This window comes from Littorina saxatilis, linkage group LG2 (assembly GCF_037325665.1).
Source record: "Littorina saxatilis isolate snail1 linkage group LG2, US_GU_Lsax_2.0, whole genome shotgun sequence".
Taxonomy (NCBI): domain Eukaryota; kingdom Metazoa; phylum Mollusca; class Gastropoda; order Littorinimorpha; family Littorinidae; genus Littorina; species Littorina saxatilis.
In genome coordinates, this window is record NC_090246.1 from 103,429,246 (window position 1) to 103,450,363 (window position 21,118).

General features: G+C 42.8%; 1 protein-coding gene and 1 non-coding gene across 5 annotated transcripts in view; both read left to right on the top strand.

Annotated features, from left to right (window-relative positions):
- The first annotated feature begins 131 nt into the window (after window positions 1-131).
- Window positions 132-21,118, top strand: part of LOC138960406 (TOM1-like protein 2) — a 70,739-nt gene continuing 49,752 nt past the window's right edge. For all 4 annotated transcript variants that reach the window (XM_070332314.1, XM_070332316.1, XM_070332317.1 and 1 more), the window contains exons 1-5: window positions 132-216; window positions 3,897-3,981; window positions 8,571-8,655; window positions 12,699-12,845; window positions 17,529-17,663. In XM_070332314.1, the coding sequence (XP_070188415.1) occupies window positions 159-216; window positions 3,897-3,981; window positions 8,571-8,655; window positions 12,699-12,845; window positions 17,529-17,663 (510 nt within the window). In that variant the 5' untranslated portion in view covers window positions 132-158. The remainder of the gene's footprint in view (window positions 217-3,896; window positions 3,982-8,570; window positions 8,656-12,698; window positions 12,846-17,528; window positions 17,664-21,118) is intronic.
- On the top strand, window positions 13,665-13,786 carry LOC138960534 (U6atac minor spliceosomal RNA). The gene has a single exon (XR_011454011.1). It is a non-coding gene; the product is annotated as a U6atac minor spliceosomal RNA (small nuclear RNA).

Here is a 21,118-nt window from a genome sequence, read left to right on the forward strand (position 1 = left end):
GAGGACCTGTATTTTCATACCTTATACTTTTTTTTAGAAAGGGAAAATTAATCAGCAAGATTTCAGATGATGAGTTGAGCAAAAAATAACAGCTTATTATTTACAGACATTATCATCGGATGTGACGTAACTTGACCCAGATAACAACACTCGTGAAAATGGCCGCTCTGTTTGGGCACGGAAACCCTTTGACAACTCAAGTGGGACAGCTCATCGGTGAGCAGAAACATGCGTAATTTAGACTATTTAAACAGTTAAGGGTTTTTGTTTGCAGTTTCCATTGCTGTCATATTTGAGACATTCTGGATAGTGTGCAACGTGTGCACCTTATTTTTGGTTTCTTATACAGCAATCATCTTCGACCTCGCTTTGTGATTTCCGTCTTATGTTTACGTTTTTCACTTGTGCCGCGCCCCTCCGTTGTTTTGGTGATTAACATCATAAATCCAAATAAGATAATACTAAAATGTGTTGCTGGCTGTGTGAAAGCTCTGTCTTCCAGCCTAAGATGTTTCTTCAAGTTGGAACATTTCCAGTTTGTTGACGTGACTCAGAACATGACTAATCAAGTACATCAGGCTTCAAAGAATAACACAAACCCAATGAAAACACGCAACTCCGTAGTACTGGCGTGCTGACAAAAGTAAGCTATAGGTACAGCAAATATTCATGTAGATGTGTTCGTTGTGTTTTTTAAGTGTGTTTTTTGTTGCCTGGTATCAATCAATATCAATATGAAGCTTATAGTGGGTACAGTTCTAAGCGCTTGTCGAAGAGTTGTCAACACAGGACTAGCAAAGAAACTAACATCTACAGACGGACACGAACCCTATCACACACTAGCAAACCCTGATAAACATACAAGTTTACAACAAGCAACTGTAAACACAAAGAAAACACCTCTCACAGAGCACAGCATAAGAATGTCTTTTGGGGCACAACACATCACGTCGAACATGAAAGTCGCAGCCAGCTACAGGAAGAACTGAGTCTTCAACCTACTCTTGAACGCGTCAAGAGAGGGGCTCTGGCGAAGCTCAAACGGCAGGGAGTTCCAGACGGAGGGGCCCGCGGAGGGAAATGCACGCTGACCAGCAGATGCGAGTTTCGAGCGAGGGATGTGAAGGCGGACTGGGTCAGCAGCAGAATGAAGGGGACGGTCGGAGGGCTGGGTGTACAGGTCCAGGGAGAATTGAAGGTACTCGGGAGCAGAGTCGTTGAGACACTTGTAGACCAGAGTGGACAGTTTGTAGGAGATTCGGGTGTTGACAGGGAGCCAGTGCAAGGAGCGAAGTAGGGGGGTGATGTGGTCTCGCTTCGTCTTCCTCAACGTCAGCCTGGCAGCAGCGTTCTGGACTCGTTGTAGGCCATGAATGGATGAGGCGGGGAGGCCAGCCAGAAGGGAGTTGCAGTAGTCCAGACGACTGAAGATGAGGGAGACAACCAGCTTGACACAGGCATCATGGGTGAGGTAGCGACGGATGGAGGCGATGCGTTGTAGGTGGAAAAAGCAGGTCTTGATGATGAAGGAGATGTGTGTCTGCATGGAGAGAGTGGAGTCGAGAAAGACGCCAAGGCTCTTGACAGCAGGGGAGAATGGAACAGTCGCGTCATCCAGCTGGAGGTCGGTCACAGTGAGGGAAGCAATCTTCTGTCGTGTTCCAACAAGAAGGGCCTCCGTCTTCTCACTGTTCAGCTTCAACTTGTTCTCAGTCATCCAGTTCTTGATGGTAGTGGTAATGTTTCGTTCAAGGAGTACCAACTACCAGTACCATGTCTATATATAATATATATTACGGCTTGTGTGTGTCTGTCTGTCTGTCTGTCTGTCTGTTCGCCATGCACGGCCAAAGTTCTCGATGGATCTGCTTCAAATTTGGTGGGCATATTCAGGTAGACCCCGGACACAATCTGGTAGATGAAAATATTCAACATGTGCTCTCAGCGCTGAACCGATTTTGGTTTTTTTGTACATCCATTCCCAGTAACTCTTCCTTATCTTCTCCAGTGTTTTGCGCGTTTATCTCCCTTCCGTCGTACGGAACGCCGGCTCTACTTCTTCCAAGGGTTCGGGGCCTGAGTAAAAGTAAAAGAGTAAAGCGACTCCACTTTACTCGCTGTGTGGTAACCTGGGACTGCGGAATGTTTGTTTTTAACCCTGTTAGTTCAGTCCACAGGGCGGAGTCCAACCCTGATAGTTCAGTCCACAGGGTGCAGTCCAGTATACCATTTAGACACTTAAGCCAGGTTGGTTGCTCAGACCCCGGAGGACAACTTAGAGATGACAACAAATACTTTGTACTAGGTTGGGACCCTCCCACAACCGTTCGGTGCTAAGGTTGGGACCCTCCCACAACCTTTTCCACAGGCACAGAAGCAATGCTGTAACTCGAGTGGGAAGTCCGGTATACCATTTAGACACTTAAGCCAGGTTGGTTGCCAAGATTCCCCCGAACCTCAAAAACGAACAGCTTATATACCTTCCAGGGCGGGGATGTAGCTCAATCGGTAGCGCGCTGGATTTGTATCCAGTTGGCCGCTGTCAGCGTGAGTTCGTCCCCACGTTCGGCGAGAGATTTATTTCTCAGAGTCAACTTTGTGTGCAGACTCTCCTCGGTGTCCGAACACCCCCTTGTGTACACGCAAGCACAAGACCAAGTGCGCACGAAAAAGATCCTGTAATCCATGTCAGAGTTCGGTGGGTTATAGAAACACAAAAATACCCAGCATGCTTTCTCCGAAAGCGGCGTATGGCTGCCTAAATGGCGGGGTTAAAAACGGTCATACACGTAAAAGCCGTGGGAGTTTCAGCCCATGAACGAACAAACAAACATATACCTTCCATGACTAAGAGAGAGAGAGAGAGTGTGTGTGTGTGTGTGTGTGTGTCTATGTGTGTGTGTCTATGTGTGTGTGTTCGTCTGTGTGTAACAAGTATTATTAACAAAAGCACAGCAACATAGAAGTAAAGAATCAGGTCAAACAAGAAAAGGGGGTTGGGGAGGAGGGAGGTGAGAGGTGGATGTAGCAAAACAATGCCCTCGCACACAAACAAAGGTGTAGGGGGTTAGTGACAGGAGAAGTGACCTAGGGGTTAAAAAGTCAATACAGAAAGGTTACATTGGGAGAGGGGGAAAAAGGTTCACAGACTGGCCTCTCCGACCTCCATGACTTGAATCCAGTCAGTTCATCGTGTCAAAGCCAATTAAATTCTACTGTGAGAGAACAATGAGAAAGGTCTGGATCATACCTATTTCCAAACCATTTACTAAGGGAAAGAACAAATATGATTTTAGAGTGTGAATCTTAATTCCACACCGTTTCAATACACACTTAGATAATATATTCTGCTCTCTACGCCTTCTCTTCTTCTTCACTCTATGAACTTTAAGAAGAAAAATGCATATGGAGAAAAGACAAAAATATTCCTGTAGTCGCTTTTCTCCACACTATTACCTGCTTTTGTAGAACATACCAGCACATGTGGATCATATTATGATGTAATATGTCTGTGGCACATTGGAATATCCTTGTTTGAGCCATGTTACATCAGAGTCTGACAAAAACGCATAATTAGGCAGCTAGACAAGACTACAAAAGATATTTTTGTGTGCGTTCAATCGTTAATAAGTGAAAGGAATTATAGCTAAAATTGATTGATACATAAATGTTGTCTTTTTGACAAAAGTATGACATTTTAGGGTTTTTTGCCCAGATCTCAACAGTCAGTGTTGACTTCCACTGCTGGCACGGTCTCTCGGACCACTGAGGTGAGTGTCTGGATCTGTGTAAAATGTCATATTTTGGTCAAACTCAAAAATACAAAAAAACATAATATATTTGACTACTTTGTGGTAGATGTTGTTGATAACTTCTGACCAAATATGTGTTTTCAGAGCGTGCCACTGATGGATCCCAGGCTACAGAGAACTGGGGACTTTTCATGGAAGTATGTGACCTCATCAATGAGACAGATGAAGGGTGAGCTTTTCAGCTACATTAGAAATATCACATTTCTAAAGAAAAAAGCTGTGGTGTGGAGATGAAAAAGTGACCAAAACTTTTAACTGGATTGTTATAGGGGAGACATCATGCTTAAAATTACTCCCCGCGGGTTAGGGGGAAGACTTTACCTGATGCTCCCCAGCATGTCGTAAGAGGCGACTAACGGATTCTGTTTCTCCTTTTACCCTTGTTAAGTGTTTCTTATATAGAATATAGTCAATGTTTGTAAAGAATTTAGTCAAGCAGTATGTAAGAAATGTTAAGTCCTTTGTACTGGAAACTTGCATTCTCCCCCAGTAAGGTCATATATTGTACTACGTTGCAAGCCCCTGGAGCAATTTTTTGATTAGTGCTTTTGTGAACAAAAAACAATTAACAAGTGGCTCTATCCCATTTCCCCGTCGCGATATAACCTTGAACGGTTGAAAACGACGTTAAACACCAAATAAAGAAAGAATGCTTAAAATTGATTTTGATTGTAAAACAAGGACATGACAATGAGACTGTCAGCAGTCAGGAATGACTTCCTGATGTTTTTCCTAATTTTGAACCCTTTAGGGTGTCAAAATAATAGAGCAACCCTTGTAAATGTTATTATCAGGGCTACCTAGACTCCCTGCAAATTTGTTTGATTTCAAGCATCATCAACTTTTATCCCTGATTACTGTGTACATGTGCTACTCAAGGGTAATTGTCTGGTGTAGAAAGTACCTGTGATTGTTATGTTTTGTTTTTTCATAAATGTTTTCACAACTTACCATTCTTGTTTGTTTGATTCTCAATTGACTGACTTTGTTTTCAATGTCTTTCATGAAAATGTCACAAATTTTACATCATGAAAATGTCACAAATTTTACATCATGAAAATGTCACAAATTTTACATCATGAAAATGTCACAAATTTTACATCATGAAAATGTCACAAATTTTACATCATGAAAATGTCACAAATTTTACATCATGAAAATGTCACAAATTTTACATCATGAAAATGTCACACATTTTACATCATGAAAATGTCACACATTTTACATCATGAAAATGTCACAAATTTTACATCATGAAAATGTCACAAATTTTACATCATGAAAATGTCACACATTTTACATCATGAAAATGTCACAAATTTTACATCATGAAAATGTCACCAATTTTACATCATGAAAATGTCACCAATTTTACATCATGAAAATGTCACCAATTTTACATCATGAAAATGTCACAAATTTTACATCATGAAAATGTCACAAATTTTACATCATGAAAATGTCACAAATTTTACATCATGAAAATGTCACCAATTTTACATCATGAAAATGTCACCAATTTTACATCATGAAAATGTCACCAATTTTACATCATGAAAATGTCACCAATTTTACATCATGAAAATGTCACCAATTTTACATCATGAAAATGTCACCAATTTTACATCATGAAAATGTCACCAATTTTACATCATGAAAATGTCACACATTTTACATCATGAAAATGTCACACATTTTACATCATGAAAATGTCACAAATTTTACATCATGAAAATGTCACACATTTTACATCATGAAAATGTCACACATTTTACATCATGAAAATGTCACACATTTTACATCATGAAAATGTCACAAATTTTACATCATGAAAATGTCACACATTTTACATCATGAAAATGTCACCAATTTTACATCATGAAAATGTCACAAATTTTACATCATGAAAATGTCACAAATTTTACATCATGAAAATGTCACCAATTTTACATCATGAAAATGTCACCAATTTTACATCATGAAAATGTCACCAATTTTACATCATGAAAATGTCACCAATTTTACATCATGAAAATGTCACAAATTTTACATCATGAAAATGTCACAAATTTTACATCATGAAAATGTCACAAATTTTACATCATGAAAATGTCACAAATTTTACATCATGAAAATGTCACCAATTTTACATCATGAAAATGTCACCAATTTTACATCATGAAAATGTCACCAATTTTACATCATGAAAATGTCACAAATTTTACATCATGAAAATGTCACAAATTGTACATCATGAAAATGTCACAAATTTTACATCATGAAAATGTCACAAATTTTACATCATGAAAATGTCACAAATTTTACATCATGAAAATGTCACAAATTTTTGAGTCACTTGAGAAAAAGTGACTCTATGTAATCGTTCAGTGTTAGTCTGTCCGGCCGGCCGGCCGTAGACACCACCTTAACGTTGGACTTTTCTCGGAAACTATCAAAGCGATCGGGCTCATATTTTGTTTAGTCGTGACCTCCAATGACCTCCACACTTTAACGATGGTTTCGTTGACCTTTGACCTTTTTCAAGGTCACAGGTCAGCGTCAAAGGAAAAATTAGACATTTTATATCTTTGACAAAGTTCATCGGATGTGATTGAAACTTTGTAGGATTATTCTTTACATCAAAGTATTTACATCTGTAGCCTTTTACGAACGTTATCAGAAAAACAAGGGAGATAACTAGCCTTTTCTGTTCGGCAACACACAACTTAACGTTGGGCTTTTCTCGGAAACTATAAAAGTGACCGGGCTCAAATTTTATGTGAACGTGACTCATTGTGTTGTGAATAGCAATTTCTTCCTGTCCATCTGATGCCTCATATAATATTCAGAACTGCGAAAGTGACTCGATCGAGCGTTTGCTCTTCTTGTACATCATGAAAATGTCACAAATTTTACATCATGAAAATGTCACAAATTTTACATCATGAAAATGTCACAAATTTTACATCAAGTCCTTTTTGTGAACACCTGCACTTTTGTATGTTTTCCTTGAATGACACAACCAGTTGAGTGGTGAAAAAACTAAGTAAGGCGAAATTACTACATTTAGTCAAGCTGTGGAACTCACAGAATGAACTCACTGCATTTTTTCACAATGACCGTAGTCTGCCGCTTGTGCATAACGGAGTGAAACCGACGAGCCTGTTCTGCGCGGTAGTGGTTTCGCAGTGCTGCATAGGCGAAATTACTACATTTAGTCAAGCTGTGGAACTCACAGAATGAAACTGAACGTAGTCCGCCGCTAGTGCAAAAGGCAGTGAAAGTGACGAGCCTGTTCAGCGCGGTAGCGGTTGCGCTGTACGTGCTGCATAGCACGCTTTACTGTACCTCTCTTCATTTTAACTTTCTGAGCGTGTTTTTAATCCAAACATATATCTATATGTTTTTGGAATCAGGAACCGACAAGGAATAAGATGAAATTGTTTTTAAAACGATTTCGGAAATTTAATTTTAATCATAATTTTTATATTTTTAATTTTCAGAGCTTGTTTTTAATCCGAATATAACATATTTATATGTTTTTTGAATCAGAACATGATGAAGAATAAAATAAAAGTAATTTTTATCGTTTTATAAAAAAAGAATTTTAATTACAATTTTCAGATTTTTGTGTCACTTGAGAAAAAGTGACTCTATGTAATCGGTCAGTGTTAGTCTGTCCGGTCGGCCGGCCGTCCGTAGACACCACCTTAACGTTGGACTTTTCTCGGAAACTATCAAAGCGATCGGGCTCATATTTTGTTTAGTCGTGACCTCCAATGACCTCTACACTTTAACGATGGTTTCGTTGACCTTTGACCTTTTTCAAGGTCACAGGTCAGCGTCAAAGGAAAAATTAGACATTTTATATCTTTGACAAAGTTCATCGGATGTGATTGAAACTTTGTAGGATTATTCTTTACATCAAAGTATTTACATCTGTAGCCTTTTACGAACGTTATCAGAAAAACAAGGGAGATAACTAGCCTTTTCTGTTCGGCAACACACAACTTAACGTTGGGCTTTTCTCGGAAACTATAAAAGTGACCGGGCTCAAATTTTATGTGAACGTGACTCATTGTGTTGTGAATAGCAATTTCTTCCTGTCCATCTGATGCCTCATATAATATTCAGAACTGCGAAAGTGACTCGATCGAGCGTTTGCTCTTCTTGTTAATGACTGAAGTCATTAATTAATTTTTAAGCCTCCATGCTGAAATGCAACACTGAAGTCCGGCCTTCGTCGAAGATTGCTTGGCCAAAATTTCAATCAGTTTGATTGAAAAATGAAGGTGTGACAGTGCCGCCTCAACTTTTACAAAAAGCCGGATATGACGTCATAAAAGACATTTATCGAAAAAATGAAAAAAACGTGTGGGGATTTCATACCCAGGAACTCTCATGTAAAATTTCATAAAGATCGGTCCAGTAGTTTAGTCTGAATCGCTCTACACACGCACAGACACACACACACACACACACACACACACACACACACACACACACACACACACACACACACACACACACATACACCACGACCCTCGTCTCGATTCCCCCTCTATGTTAAAACATTTAGTCAAAACTTGACTAAATGTAAAAAGAATATGAACACACAGAATACAATTCATTATCTGACTGTGTTATTTGTCCTGACTTGTTTTCAGGCCCAAAGATGCTTCCAGAGCGTTCAAGAAGAGACTGACACAGAATACAATCCATTATCTGACTGTGTTATTTGTCCTGCCTTGTTTTCAGGCCCAAAGATGCTTCCAGAGCGTTCAAGAAGAGACTGACACAGAATGTGGGCAAAAATTTCACAGCTATCATTTACACCCTGACGGTCAGTTCAGTTTAACAATAACAGATGTAATCTTTATTACTTCCATTTTGGGAGTGGACAGTGCTTGTTCTATTTTGACAGGTTGTTTGGTGGAAATTGTTATTCCATTCAAAGTATCCTTTTCATCACTGAAATGTTTAATGGTATTGGTAGCACTAGCAGTGCAGTTACCCCACAAACATGTTTAAGAGCTCACAGCGTCATTAAATCCACAAAGGAATCATCTGTGCATATTTTCTTTTGTGTTGAAAGTGTGACAGGGAAACTGACAATTGTACTTTAGTAGCATGAACAGATTGTTTTGTTTTGCTACCTTGCGTATTTCGCGTGCTATGCTATTCCTACTGATGCAGGTGTCGATCGCAAGAGCGGTCAAAAACAGGACTTTTTGCATCATTTTTTAGGGGTATCATGACAAAAAAAATCTGCACTTTAGCAATGACTTGGTGGATTACTTTGAAACTTTCAGAATATTTTACCAACATACTAGAGATACTTCGAGCGAAATGATGGATTGTTACAGGTGTTTGTTAAAATGTTATGCAATTTTTCAAAAGAAGTTTTTAATCTCGTCATAGGATTGTTCCCTTGGGTCCAAATAAATTATGACTTTGCATGTCTTTAGAAAAATGATTGATACACACACTGCTTAAGTTTTATGTGCGTGTAAGCACTGACGCAAATTTGCTGGACCAGTAAACACGCTACCGTAGCATGTTTTAAGAGGCACGCAGCGATAACAGCTGTAAGCGCGAAACAGCGTGAACGTTCCATTTTTTCCTCATGTGTTTGCATGACTAGCAAATTAATGCCAGCAGCTACACAGAAATGAAACTTAGACAGAATCTGTATCAATCATTTATCTGTAGATATGCAAAGTCATGAATTTTTTGGATACAAGTGAACAATCCTATGACAAGTTAAACAACATTTTCCGAAACATTGCGTCACATCTGGATAAATACGTAACGATCCAAACTTTCGCCCAAAGTATCTCTAGTATGTTGGTAAAATATTCTGAAAGTTTCAAAGCAATCCACCAAGTCATTGCTAAAATGTAGCGCTTTTTGACATGATACCCATAAAAAATTGACGTAAAACGTTCCGTTTTTGACCGCTCTTGTGATCGTCACCTGCATCAGTAGGAATAGGCTAGCATAGCACGCGAAATACACAAGGTAGCAAAACAAAATAATCCGTTCAGGGTAGATAATTGGTTTGACTTTCTTCTCGTATGTCAAAGTTGCAAAGTTTTGCCTATTGTGATTTTTTGTCGATTTTTTCTTTTGGCTCTTCCGTTTTTGTCTGGTCGATTTTGAGGGTACCCTTACTTGAGCGGCGGTCACGTGATCCCTGTAAAAGAAATATTTAATCCAAAAGGTGATCCTGAAGGTTAAGTAAACGGCCTTCTCTGGCATATAAAGTGTTAATAAAATGACACAGGAATTAATGCTTTAATTTGGGTTTGAAATTTGTTGCAATAATGTTTTGGCCAACTTTATATATATATATATATGTAGAGGTTACATGCCGAGTCTCAGTGATTATCAAAAATAATGGTCGAAGTTAGCGGATCATGAAAAATGCGAGCTTTAGCGAGCTTTTTCATGACCGCGAACTGAGACCATTATTTTTGATAATCACTGAGACGAGGTGTGTAACCTCTTTATTCCTCCTTTCTTCAGTTATTCAAAGAAAAGAGGAGTTTTTTTGCGAAAGTTTGATCGAATCCTATTCTCTCAACCAGTCAACCTGCGCAGGCGATCGATTAATGCGCGGTTGTATAGTTCCGTGCAAATCATTCCATTCTGTTAACACTTCTTGTCAGTTTTCCTATTTTAGGCTAAAATCAAGTACACAGATATGCTGTTATTCTGCTGTGGCGGCAAAGGCAGATATTGTGTGTTCTGTATATGTTTTGGTATCGCTTAGGGTAATGTTTTTTCGTCAAATGGGACTAGCAGACGAACTTTTGCACCCGTGTTCCAACGTTAAAAACTGTATGAAGTTCAGTTTTCCGGGGAAAATAGTGTATGAAACCCCTTTATGTTGTTTAAATTGATGAGATGTGTGCATTTGGTTGCGTGTGATCTGTTTATTAAATGAAATATTGTTGAAAACTGACCGTCGGATTGCAGTCTGTTGTCGAAGGAACTGAGTGAAAAGAAGGGGAACTACTCTTGTCGCTAGACAAAGTATGAGTTACTTGCCTTGGGAAATTGCTTGTGATGAACGGCTTGAGCCACGGCAGATGAGATTCAGAAAACAACCGAACTCATGGATTTTATATGGAGATTCATGTGTTCAGGCCTGTAGTTGTTAATTTAAATGCGGTATGTTTGTATTGTTTGCTCCAGAGATGTATACTTCGTACATTAGAGCGTTCTGAACTTTTCAGTCGCAAAAAGTAGTACCGAAACAGAACAACCTCTCAACCCATTGCACTATCGAGGATTCAGGCTGTTGCTGGGTCGTTATTTGTTTGGTTGCTGGGTCATTATCGAAAAATAACTACCCCTACAAGTTTACAGAGGTAAAGAAGCAGAGGGGGGAATAAATATATATATATATATGTAAGATGTAACCCCCCCCCCTTATACACACACACACACACACACACACACACACACACACACACACACACACACACACACACACACACATATACATACACCACCTTTCTCAGTTTGACGGGTTCATGGGTTTTGTTCAGGTTAGCATTTTGTGGTCCTGTTAAACTTTCATCCCTACGATTAGGGATGCATGAGTACTTAATAATAATAATAAAGTGTATTTATATTGCGCCTATCCCTTACAAAAAACAAAAATATTTGGCTCTAAGCGCATTACAACATGTGTAGGGACTTGGTACAATCAAGTCTGACAAATACAATAACACAATATACAGTCGGTCTCTTGGGTAAAAATGGGAAAAGCAGCTTCGACATTTAAACACTGCTACTAAAAAATCCTCTAACAATGCATACTGCTTTACAATATAAAATATGCATTTATGTATAAATAGGAATTTGAAAAGGTTCTTATGATAAAAACTAACTAGCGAACGACGAAGAAGAAGAAGAATAAAACTATCAATGTCAATGTATAACAAGTCATTCAACGTAAATGGCTAAAGAACAACAACAAAGCAATGATGATAAAACAGTTATACTCAATGGCTAATAACGAGGCAGAACTAAATAGTATCGACACAAGATTAAAACAAAACATATTCCTGGAGACACATTTATACATGTATCAAATAATCAATATACAAAATACAGCCCTCGCACACTCGCACACACACGCCAAGGCACGTGTAGTCGCACTCATACACCGCGATAGCTATCGCGCGCACGTACAAGGAACAAAAACACGGAAATAAACAAGGAAACAGGCACATGAAATAGCAACCCGTCCCCAGCCGGCCCACAGCGCGCTACGATGGCTAGTGACCCCTCTCCTCAATGTGGCAGATACTGAACAGGCTAGGCGTCAGGTAGTGTATCATTATCATGTCTGTCATTATGATTCAGGTAGTGTATCACTATCATGTCTGTCATTATGATTCAGGTAGTGTATCACTATCATGTCTGTCATTATGGTTTTGTGTTTCAAAGTTTTGTCAGGCTTTGGTATTGAAAACACTTGTTGAGAGACCCTTTTTGCAATGAAGAGTTTGATGTTTACAACTCAACATTTGCACGGAAATAAACAAGGAAACAGGCACATGAAATAGCAACCCGTCCCCAGCCGGCCCACAGCGCGCTACGATGGCTAGTGACCCCTCTCCTCAATGTGGCAGATACTGAACAGGCTAGGCGTCAGGTAGTGTATCATTATCATGTCTGTCATTATGATTCAGGTAGTGTATCACTATCATGTCTGTCATTATGATTCAGGTAGTGTATCACTATCATGTCTGTCATTATGGTTTTGTGTTTCAAAGTTTTGTCAGGCTTTGGTATTGAAAACACTTGTTGAGAGACCCTTTTTGCAATGAAGAGTTTGATGTTTACAACTCAACATTTGCTGGTTGACAGTGTTTGGAGACCTGTGTGAAGAACTGTGGCCGGCGCTTTCACAACTGTGTGGCCACCAAAGACTTCCTTGGAGAGCTTGTCAAGGTCATCGGTCCCAAGTACGATCCACCTCAAGCTGTCCAGGAAAAGGTCTTGCAGATGATTCAGGTAGTGTATCACTATCATGTCTGTCATTATGATTCAGGTAGTGTATCACTATCATCATTATGATTCAGGTAGTGTATCACTATCATGTCTGTCATTATGATTCAGGTAGTGTATCACTATCATGTCTGTCATTTTCATTCTTTCTTTCTTTATTTGGTGTTTAACGTCGTTTTCAACCATTCAAGGTTATATCGCGACGGAGTGTCATTTTCATGGTATTCCCCCTTCAAGATTGTAAACGAGCAAGAAAATCACGTCCTAGAGGTAGGGGGGTGTTACAACATGGAGTCATTTAAAGTTGTTATAATACAAAACAAAATCAGTGCCAGGAAGGTAAAAATAAAACCAGGGAGGGGGGGGGGGGGGGGGGTCAAAGAAGCCTTTCGGCTAGACAATTCTGAACTGAAAATTTTGTCTGGATCGCTACCTAGAGTTGAGGATTTGATCTTCCCCAGTTAACGTATGTCATCTTACATTTCCCATAAAAGTCATTTAAAATAAAATTAAATTAAAAAAAATCAGCTTAAAGGGAAATAACTCTGTTAAAGTCTTGCGAGAGGCATTCTTTCCCCTGAAAAAAAAAGCAAACGCGGAACTCAAATATGTTTTTTTGTGGCATACTTTTGGTAGCTGTATAATGATATTTAAAGAAAAAGATTTATTGTTATATTATTTGTTTGATTTCCAGACGTACAAGTGGTTTTGATTGAAAGTATTACAAATAACAAAGCATTTACTAAATTACAAATGATGCAAAGTGTTGGGATCGCTTTTGAACAATGGGATGGCTATATAAACCAGTCAGCTTCTGGTGAGAGTGTGTTGTAAGAAAGGAGAGAAGGTTAGCACTCCCCTTGACAAGGACGGACGGGACCCTTGTGGTCTTTACAACACACATTGGCATGTGTTCCTCTACTTTGGGATCACACCAAATTTTTTTTATACGAATTGTGTAAACAGAAATGTTACTTAGTCATCTGAGGTTAAATGAGTACAAAGGCTCGGCAGGAGTATATAAGGAGCCTGACCTGCGTTGGCAAATCATTTCAAACCTCCTACATTTTCTTTAATATCTCGGTTAAGCACGAGTTACCGTGTCAGATTTTTTGTTCACACAGCTGGTTTTCACAGATTTACCGCCCTATGCGCTTAGATAAGGTTAATTCTCCATAATAAAGAAGATATTTGTAAACAAACATTTCAATGGGGATCTTGTTCAAAGAAAAGGGCGGAATCAACACTCTCCGACGTCACAGATTTACACCATGCGTTCCAAAAATAGCAAACCACATGGCATGCGGCAATTTGGTTCCAGAGCATGCTGTCTCAGGTGCATGTGTATTTGTTACATCGGATATGAAGAAAGAAATGCAACTAACCTTTACCACCAGTTGTGGCCTTGATAGGGTATTCCTGTGGGGTTGGGATAAAGCTCTCTCACTGGTTTGAGCACACAGTCAGGCATCATTTCTCGGTTAATGTTTACCCGTGTTGGATTGTCTTCATGTAAGCAAGACGTCTTTTTCGCCAAGTACAATGCACAATTCCAAGCACCCGCGTCGGTCTAGCATGGACCAATACTTCTTCTAGAGTACTTTTCTAATGCCGGATATCCTGCGGTGTGGCAATTGGCCTGTACCTAGCCACCTCTGGCGATGATTTGTCACACAAGGGCTGCAAAAACAAAAGGCACTCTGGCCTACCCCAGAGGAGAGCCCTGCACTAGGACCCGCACCTCTTGGTACACAAATCGAATCTTTTATTACACACCTTTGAGTTTCAAATGGCCACTGATTCTCAGTAAATAGTCTCCTTATTGCGTTCTTCTGGTCACTGTTAATGTTGAGAAGTGTTAAATCAAATTTCGCCATTTATTTCCATAGACAGATAGAGATGTCAGTGCAATACAGCTTACAGACCGCAGCCTAGCCCTTACTAAGTTACTATCACCGTCGGATGTTGGAATGTGAAACACTGAGGTCTTCCCGCTTGCATCTGTCGACAACACCGATTGTGCTAGAGGCTCTCGCTGGGTGGAAGAACAGACCTTGTCCCAAAGTATGCGTATACACTACGCAGATCATCACCGTTGACTTCGTCTACATGGTCCCGCTAACTATAATTACTGTCCCTGACAGTGCCTCATAGGATGGCCAAGTTTACTTTGAAAACAGGAAGGGGACATCTAAACTCGGTTTGTTCTAAGTGGACATGGGAAACAACGGGACTCGGATCTTGGGTCGCCCCTGGCAACACAAATGGAAGAATCCAGGATATGCAAATGGTCTTCTGCAGTTTATATCAAGGTGGTAGGGGGTTGAAAGGTGGAACGAACGGGACAGTGGTCGGTGGAGCTACTATACTAAGACTGCAGCAATGGACTGGTGCTGTGAAATCTTCGCCCACACATTTCGAGGTACCCTCCCCCCTCACCATTCGGTTCACAAGCCTGTTTTTGTCCTTGGTCAGTTTGAAAATGATTGGTTTGTTCAAGTATTCCGCCAAAAAAATGCGCCAAGATTTCCCTCATTTTAGTGGTGTTTGACGCTTGCCCCACTCACTTAGTCAGAGTCTGATGCAAAAATTGACTCGAGAATTCTGTTCATTGACGTTGTGACGTACTAAACTGTTTATTGTTCGCGGTTTTTCCGGCTGATTCTGTGTTGTTTTTCTGCAATATCAGCGAAAGTACCATAAGCGGTGACTGAGTTACAGCAACCAAGACTAAGTTTCATTTTGTCCGTTTGACTAGCCTGACATCTACAACCTTGACATTGTTACTCTGTTTTTCTCTGTGTGACTGATTTCTTTGACACAAAGGTTCTCTGTGAGAAAGTTCAATTGTATTGTAAATATAAACAAGATACGCAATCAATATGCAAGATATCACAAATGTTCAGTAACGAAAATGTGAAAAACTCTGAAGAAGCTGTTAAAAGAGGAAATGCTGCTCGCACAGACAGAAAGCCAGATGGTAAAATTCAGTTTAGCGGTGAGAGAGAGGAAATTGATCTTACGCCCAAATCTTGGCATAGTAAGGTAGGACATTACACACTTTCTCCTTCCATCTGGCCTGTTCGTGTTTACATCGCGTGCCACGCGTTGTGCTAATTTTGCTAAGCCCCGCCCCTTTTTCTGTTGCATGATGGGAGAGGCCGGATTGGCCGTGACGTGTTTAACAGAGTTGTCTGTAATTGGAATAATGAAAATCAGGTGGTACATGTATGTTATTAATATTAGGTAATTAGTCTTTGGAATGTAAGTGCTAGAAAGCAGGGATGTTGCCACAAATTCATACCTATAGGACAAATGTCCTGAGCTCTTCGGCATTAATAGGACATTTGACTGCTTTCAGACATTTTAATAGGACATAATTGTGTGGAAAACACAATATTATCATGTGCAAACACACATATCAGTCCATGCACCAACACTGTGTGCAGGACACAATATTATCATGTGCAAACACACATATCAGTCCATGCACCAACACTGTGTGCAGGACACAATATTATCATGTGCAAACACACATATCAGTCCATGCACCAACACTGTGTGCAGGACACAATATTATCATGTGCAAACACACACATCAGTCCATGCACCAACACTGTGTGCAGGACACAATATTATCATGTGCAAACACACATATCAGTCCATGCACCAACACTGTGTGCAGGACACAATATTATCATGTGCAAACACACATATCAGTCCATGCACCAACACTGTGTGCAGGACACAATATTATCATGTGCAAACACACATATCAGTCCATGCACCAACACTGTGTGCAGGACACAATATTATCATGTGCAAACACACATATCAGTCCATGCACCAACACTGTGTGCAGGACACAATATTATCATGTGCAAACACACATATCAGTCCATGCACCAACACTGTGTGCAGGACACAATATTATCATGTGCAAACACACACATCAGTCCATGCACCAACACTGTGTGCAGGACACAATATTATCATGTGCAAACACACATATCAGTACATGCACCAACACTGTGTGCAGGACACAATATTATCATGTGCAAACACACATATCAGTCCATGCACCAACATTGTGTGCAGGACACACACATATCAGTACATGCACCAACATTGTGTGCAGGACACACACATATCAGTCCATGCACCAACATTGTGTGCAGGACACACACAAAAGAGAAACAAACAAACTAAAAAAAAGACCAAAAACTTCAGCACTATCACGAAAAGAAAATGATCAAATATCGCGCTGTCCGAAGGAATGGAGTTCTTATCGGACCATGACCACGCTCAGTTGAAAAGGATAGGACATGTGATGTGAATCAGACATTTGAGCCTTGTAATCGGTCTATGTCCAATGTCCGACGTCTAACGACATCCCTGGAAAGATGAACGCTTGAAGCAAATGTTATTCACTCTTATTTTTGATCATAAAAAAATGATGAGCTCTAAAGCAGTTTTCTTTGATAATTATGTGACTGTTGTAAACATGGCTAAGTTCATATATATATATTGATGTGGTGTTTAACACTGTAGGAAAAGTCAGTTCAGACTCATTTCCGGAAAACTGAATGTAACTTCATTCTTTGTAATATCATGAGGTAATTAAAAGAATTTTTTTTTAAATTTAGTTTTAATGTGTATTTTTCAAGTTTTTGCATTTTTGCCTTCCAGACATGGGCAGAAGCATTCCGTGGAGTGCCAGAGCTAAAGGAAGTGGAGAAAGTTTACCAGGAGCTGAAATCCAAAGGCATTGAGTTTCCAATGACTGATCTGGACAACATGGCTCCCATTCACACTCCCGCCAGGGTAAGTATCTAAATCCTGGACATTATGCTGGACAGTATTATTCGTGTTTTTGTTTTGTAAATGTTTAAATTGATACAAGAGATTTTTTTTCTCTCCTCAGGCTTCCGAAAATTGTGTAGTTTTTCTTTTCATCCTAAGTATTTGAAATTGTGTTCTTTTCTTTTTTTATAAGGGAAGTCGTATTCATGGTAAGTACCGTATTTGACGGATTACAAGACGCACCGTTTTATAAGCCGCACCCCCGACTTTTAACAAAAAAATTGGGACGAGCCACGTATAGGCCGCGTCACTATATTAGCCGCCGTCGAAAAAAAATAATCAGATCGTGTCAAAGATTCCCCTGTTAAGACTCCCCTGTTAAGACTCCCCTGTTAAGACCCTCCTGTTAAGACCCCCTGTTAAGACCTCCCTGTTAAGACCCCTCTGTTAAGACCCCCTGTTAAAGACCTCCCTGTTAAGACCCCCCCTGTTAAGACCCCCCTGTTAAGACTTTGGAAATTTTCCAGCTTTAGTCGGAGGTATCACTCTTCTTTGATGCCTGTCCCTGTGGACCTGTTCCTCTTACAGCTGTGATAGTTTTAGTCGGAGGTATCACTCTTCTTTGATGCCTGTCCCTGTGGACCTGTTCCTGTGGACCTGTCCCCGTGTTCCTGTCCCTGTGGACCTGTTCCTGTGGACCTGTTCCTGTGGACCTGTTCCTGTGGACCTGTTCCTGTGGACCTGTTCCTGTGGACCTGTTCCTGTGGACCTATCCCTGTGGACCTGTCCCTGTGGACCTGTTCCCGTGGACCTGTTCCCGTGGACCTGTCCCTGTGGACCTGTTCCTGTGGACCTATCCCTGTGGACCTGTTCCTGTGGACCTATCCCTGTGGACCTGTCCCTGTGGACCTGTTCCCGTGGACCTGTTCCCGTGGACCTATCCCTGTGGACCTGTCCCTGTGGACCTGTTCCCGTGGACCTGTTCCCGTGGACCTGTCCCCGTGGACCTGTTCCTGTGGACCTGTTCCTGTGGACCTGTCCCCGTGGACCTGTCCCTGTGGACCTGTTCCCGTGGACCTGTTCCCGTGGACCTGTTCCTGTGGACCTGTCCCTGTGGACCTGTCCCTGTGGACCTGTTCCTGTGGACCTGTCCCTGTGGACCTGTCCCTGTGGACCTGTCCCCGTGTTCCTATCCCTGTGGACCTGTCCCTGTGGACCTGTTCCCGTGGACCTGTCCCCGTGGACCTGTCCCTGTGGACCTGTCCCTGTGGACCTGTCCCTGTGGACCTGTCCCTGTGGACCTGTTCCTGTGGACCTGTCCCTGTGGACCTGTCCCTGTGGACCTGTTCCCGTGGACCTGTCCCTGTGGACCTGTCCCCGTGGACCTGTCCCCGTGGACCTGTCCCTGTGGACCTGTCCCTGTGGACCTGTCCCTGTGGACCTGTTCCTGTGGACCTGTTCCTGTGGACCTGTTCCCGTGGACCTGTTCCTGTGGACCTGTTCCCGTGGACCTGTTCCTGTGGACCTGTCCCTGTGGACCTGTTCCTGTGGACCTGTTCCTGTGGACCTGTCCCTGTGGACCTGTTCCTGTGGACCTGTTCCTGTGGACCTGTCCCCGTGGACCTGTTCCTGTGGACCTGTTCCTGTGGACCTGTCCCTGTGGACCTGTTCCTGTGGACCTGTTCCTGTGGACCTGTCCCCGTGGACCTGTTCCTGTGGACCTGTTCCTGTGGACCTGTCCCCGTGGACCTGTTCCTGTGGACCTGTCCCTGTGGACCTGTCCCTGTGGACCTGTTCCTGTGGACCTGTTCCTGTGGACCTGTCCCTGTGGACCTGTTCCTGTGGACCTGTTCCTGTGGACCTGTCCCCGTGGACCTGTTCCTGTGGACCTATCCCTGTGGACCTGTTCCTGTGGACCTGTCCCTGTGGACCTGTTCCTGTGGACCTGTTCCTGTGGACCTGTCCCCGTGGACCTGTTCCTGTGGACCTGTTCCTGTGGACCTGTCCCCGTGGACCTGTTCCTGTGGACCTGTTCCTGTGGACCTGTCCCTGTGGACCTGTTCCTGTGGACCTGTTCCTGTGGACCTGTCCCTGTGGACCTGTTCCCGTGGACCTGTTCCTGTGGACCTGTCCCTGTGGACCTGTCCCTGTGGACCTGTTCCCGTGGACCTGTCCCTGTGGACCTGTTCCTGTGGACCTGTTCCTGTGGACCTGTTCCCGTGGACCTGTTCCCGTGGACCTGTCCCCGTGGACCTGTTCCCGTGGACCTGTTCCTGTGGACCTGTTCCTGTGGACCTGTTCCTGTGGACCTGTCCCCGTGGACCTGTCCCCGTGGACCTGTCCCTGTGGACCTGTCCCTGTGGACCTGTTCCTGTGGACCTGTTCCTGTGGACCTGTTCCTGTGGACCTATCCCTGTGGACCTGTCCCTGTGGACCTGTCCCTGTGGACCTGTCCCTGTGGACCTGTCCCTGTGGACCTGTCCCTTTGGACTTGTCCCCGTGGACCTGTTCCTGTGGACCTGTTCCTGTGGACCTGTCCCTGTGGACCTGTCCCTGTGGACCTGTTCCTGTGGACCTGTTCCTGTGGACCTGTCCCTGTGGACCTGTCCCTGTGGACCTGTCCCTGTGGACCTGTCCCCGTGGACCTGTTCCTGTGGACCTGTTCCTGTGGACCTGTCCCTGTGGACCTGTTCCTGTGGACCTGTTCCTGTGGACCTGTTCCTGTGGACCTGTTCCAGTGGACCTGTCCCCGTGGACCTGTCCCCGTGGACCTGTTCCCGTGGACCTGTTCCTGTGGACCTGTTCCTGTGGACCTGTCCCCGTGGACCTGTCCCCGTGGACCTGTCCCTGTGGACCTGTTCCTGTGGACCTGTTCCTGTGGACCTGTTCCTGTGGACCTGTCCCCGTGGACCTGTCCCCGTGGACCTGTTCCTGTGGACCTGTCCCTGTGGACCTGTTCCTGTGGACCTGTTCCTGTGGACCTGTTCCTGTGGACCTGTCCCTGTGGACCTGTCCCTGTGGACCTGTCCCCGTGGACCTGTTCCTGTGGACCTGTCCCTGTGGACCTGTTCCTGTGGACCTGTTCCTGTGGACCTGTTCCAGTGGACCTGTCCCCGTGGACCTGTTCCTGTGGACCTGTTCCCGTGGACCTGTTCCTGTGGACCTGTCCCTGTGGACCTGTCCCTGTGGACCTGTCCCTGTGGACCTGTTCCTGTGGACCTGTTCCTGTGGACCTGTCCCTGTGGACCTGTTCCTGTGGACCTGTTCCTGTGGACCTGTCCCCGTGGACCTGTCCCCGTGGACCTGTCCCCGTGGACCTGTTCCCGTGGACCTGTTCCCGTGGACCTGTTCCCGTGGACCTGTCCCTGTGGACCTGTCCCTGTGGACCTGTCCCTGTGGACCTGTTCCCGTGGACCTGTCCCTGTGGACCTGTCCCCGTGGACCTGTCCCCGTGGACCTGTCCCTGTGGACCTGTC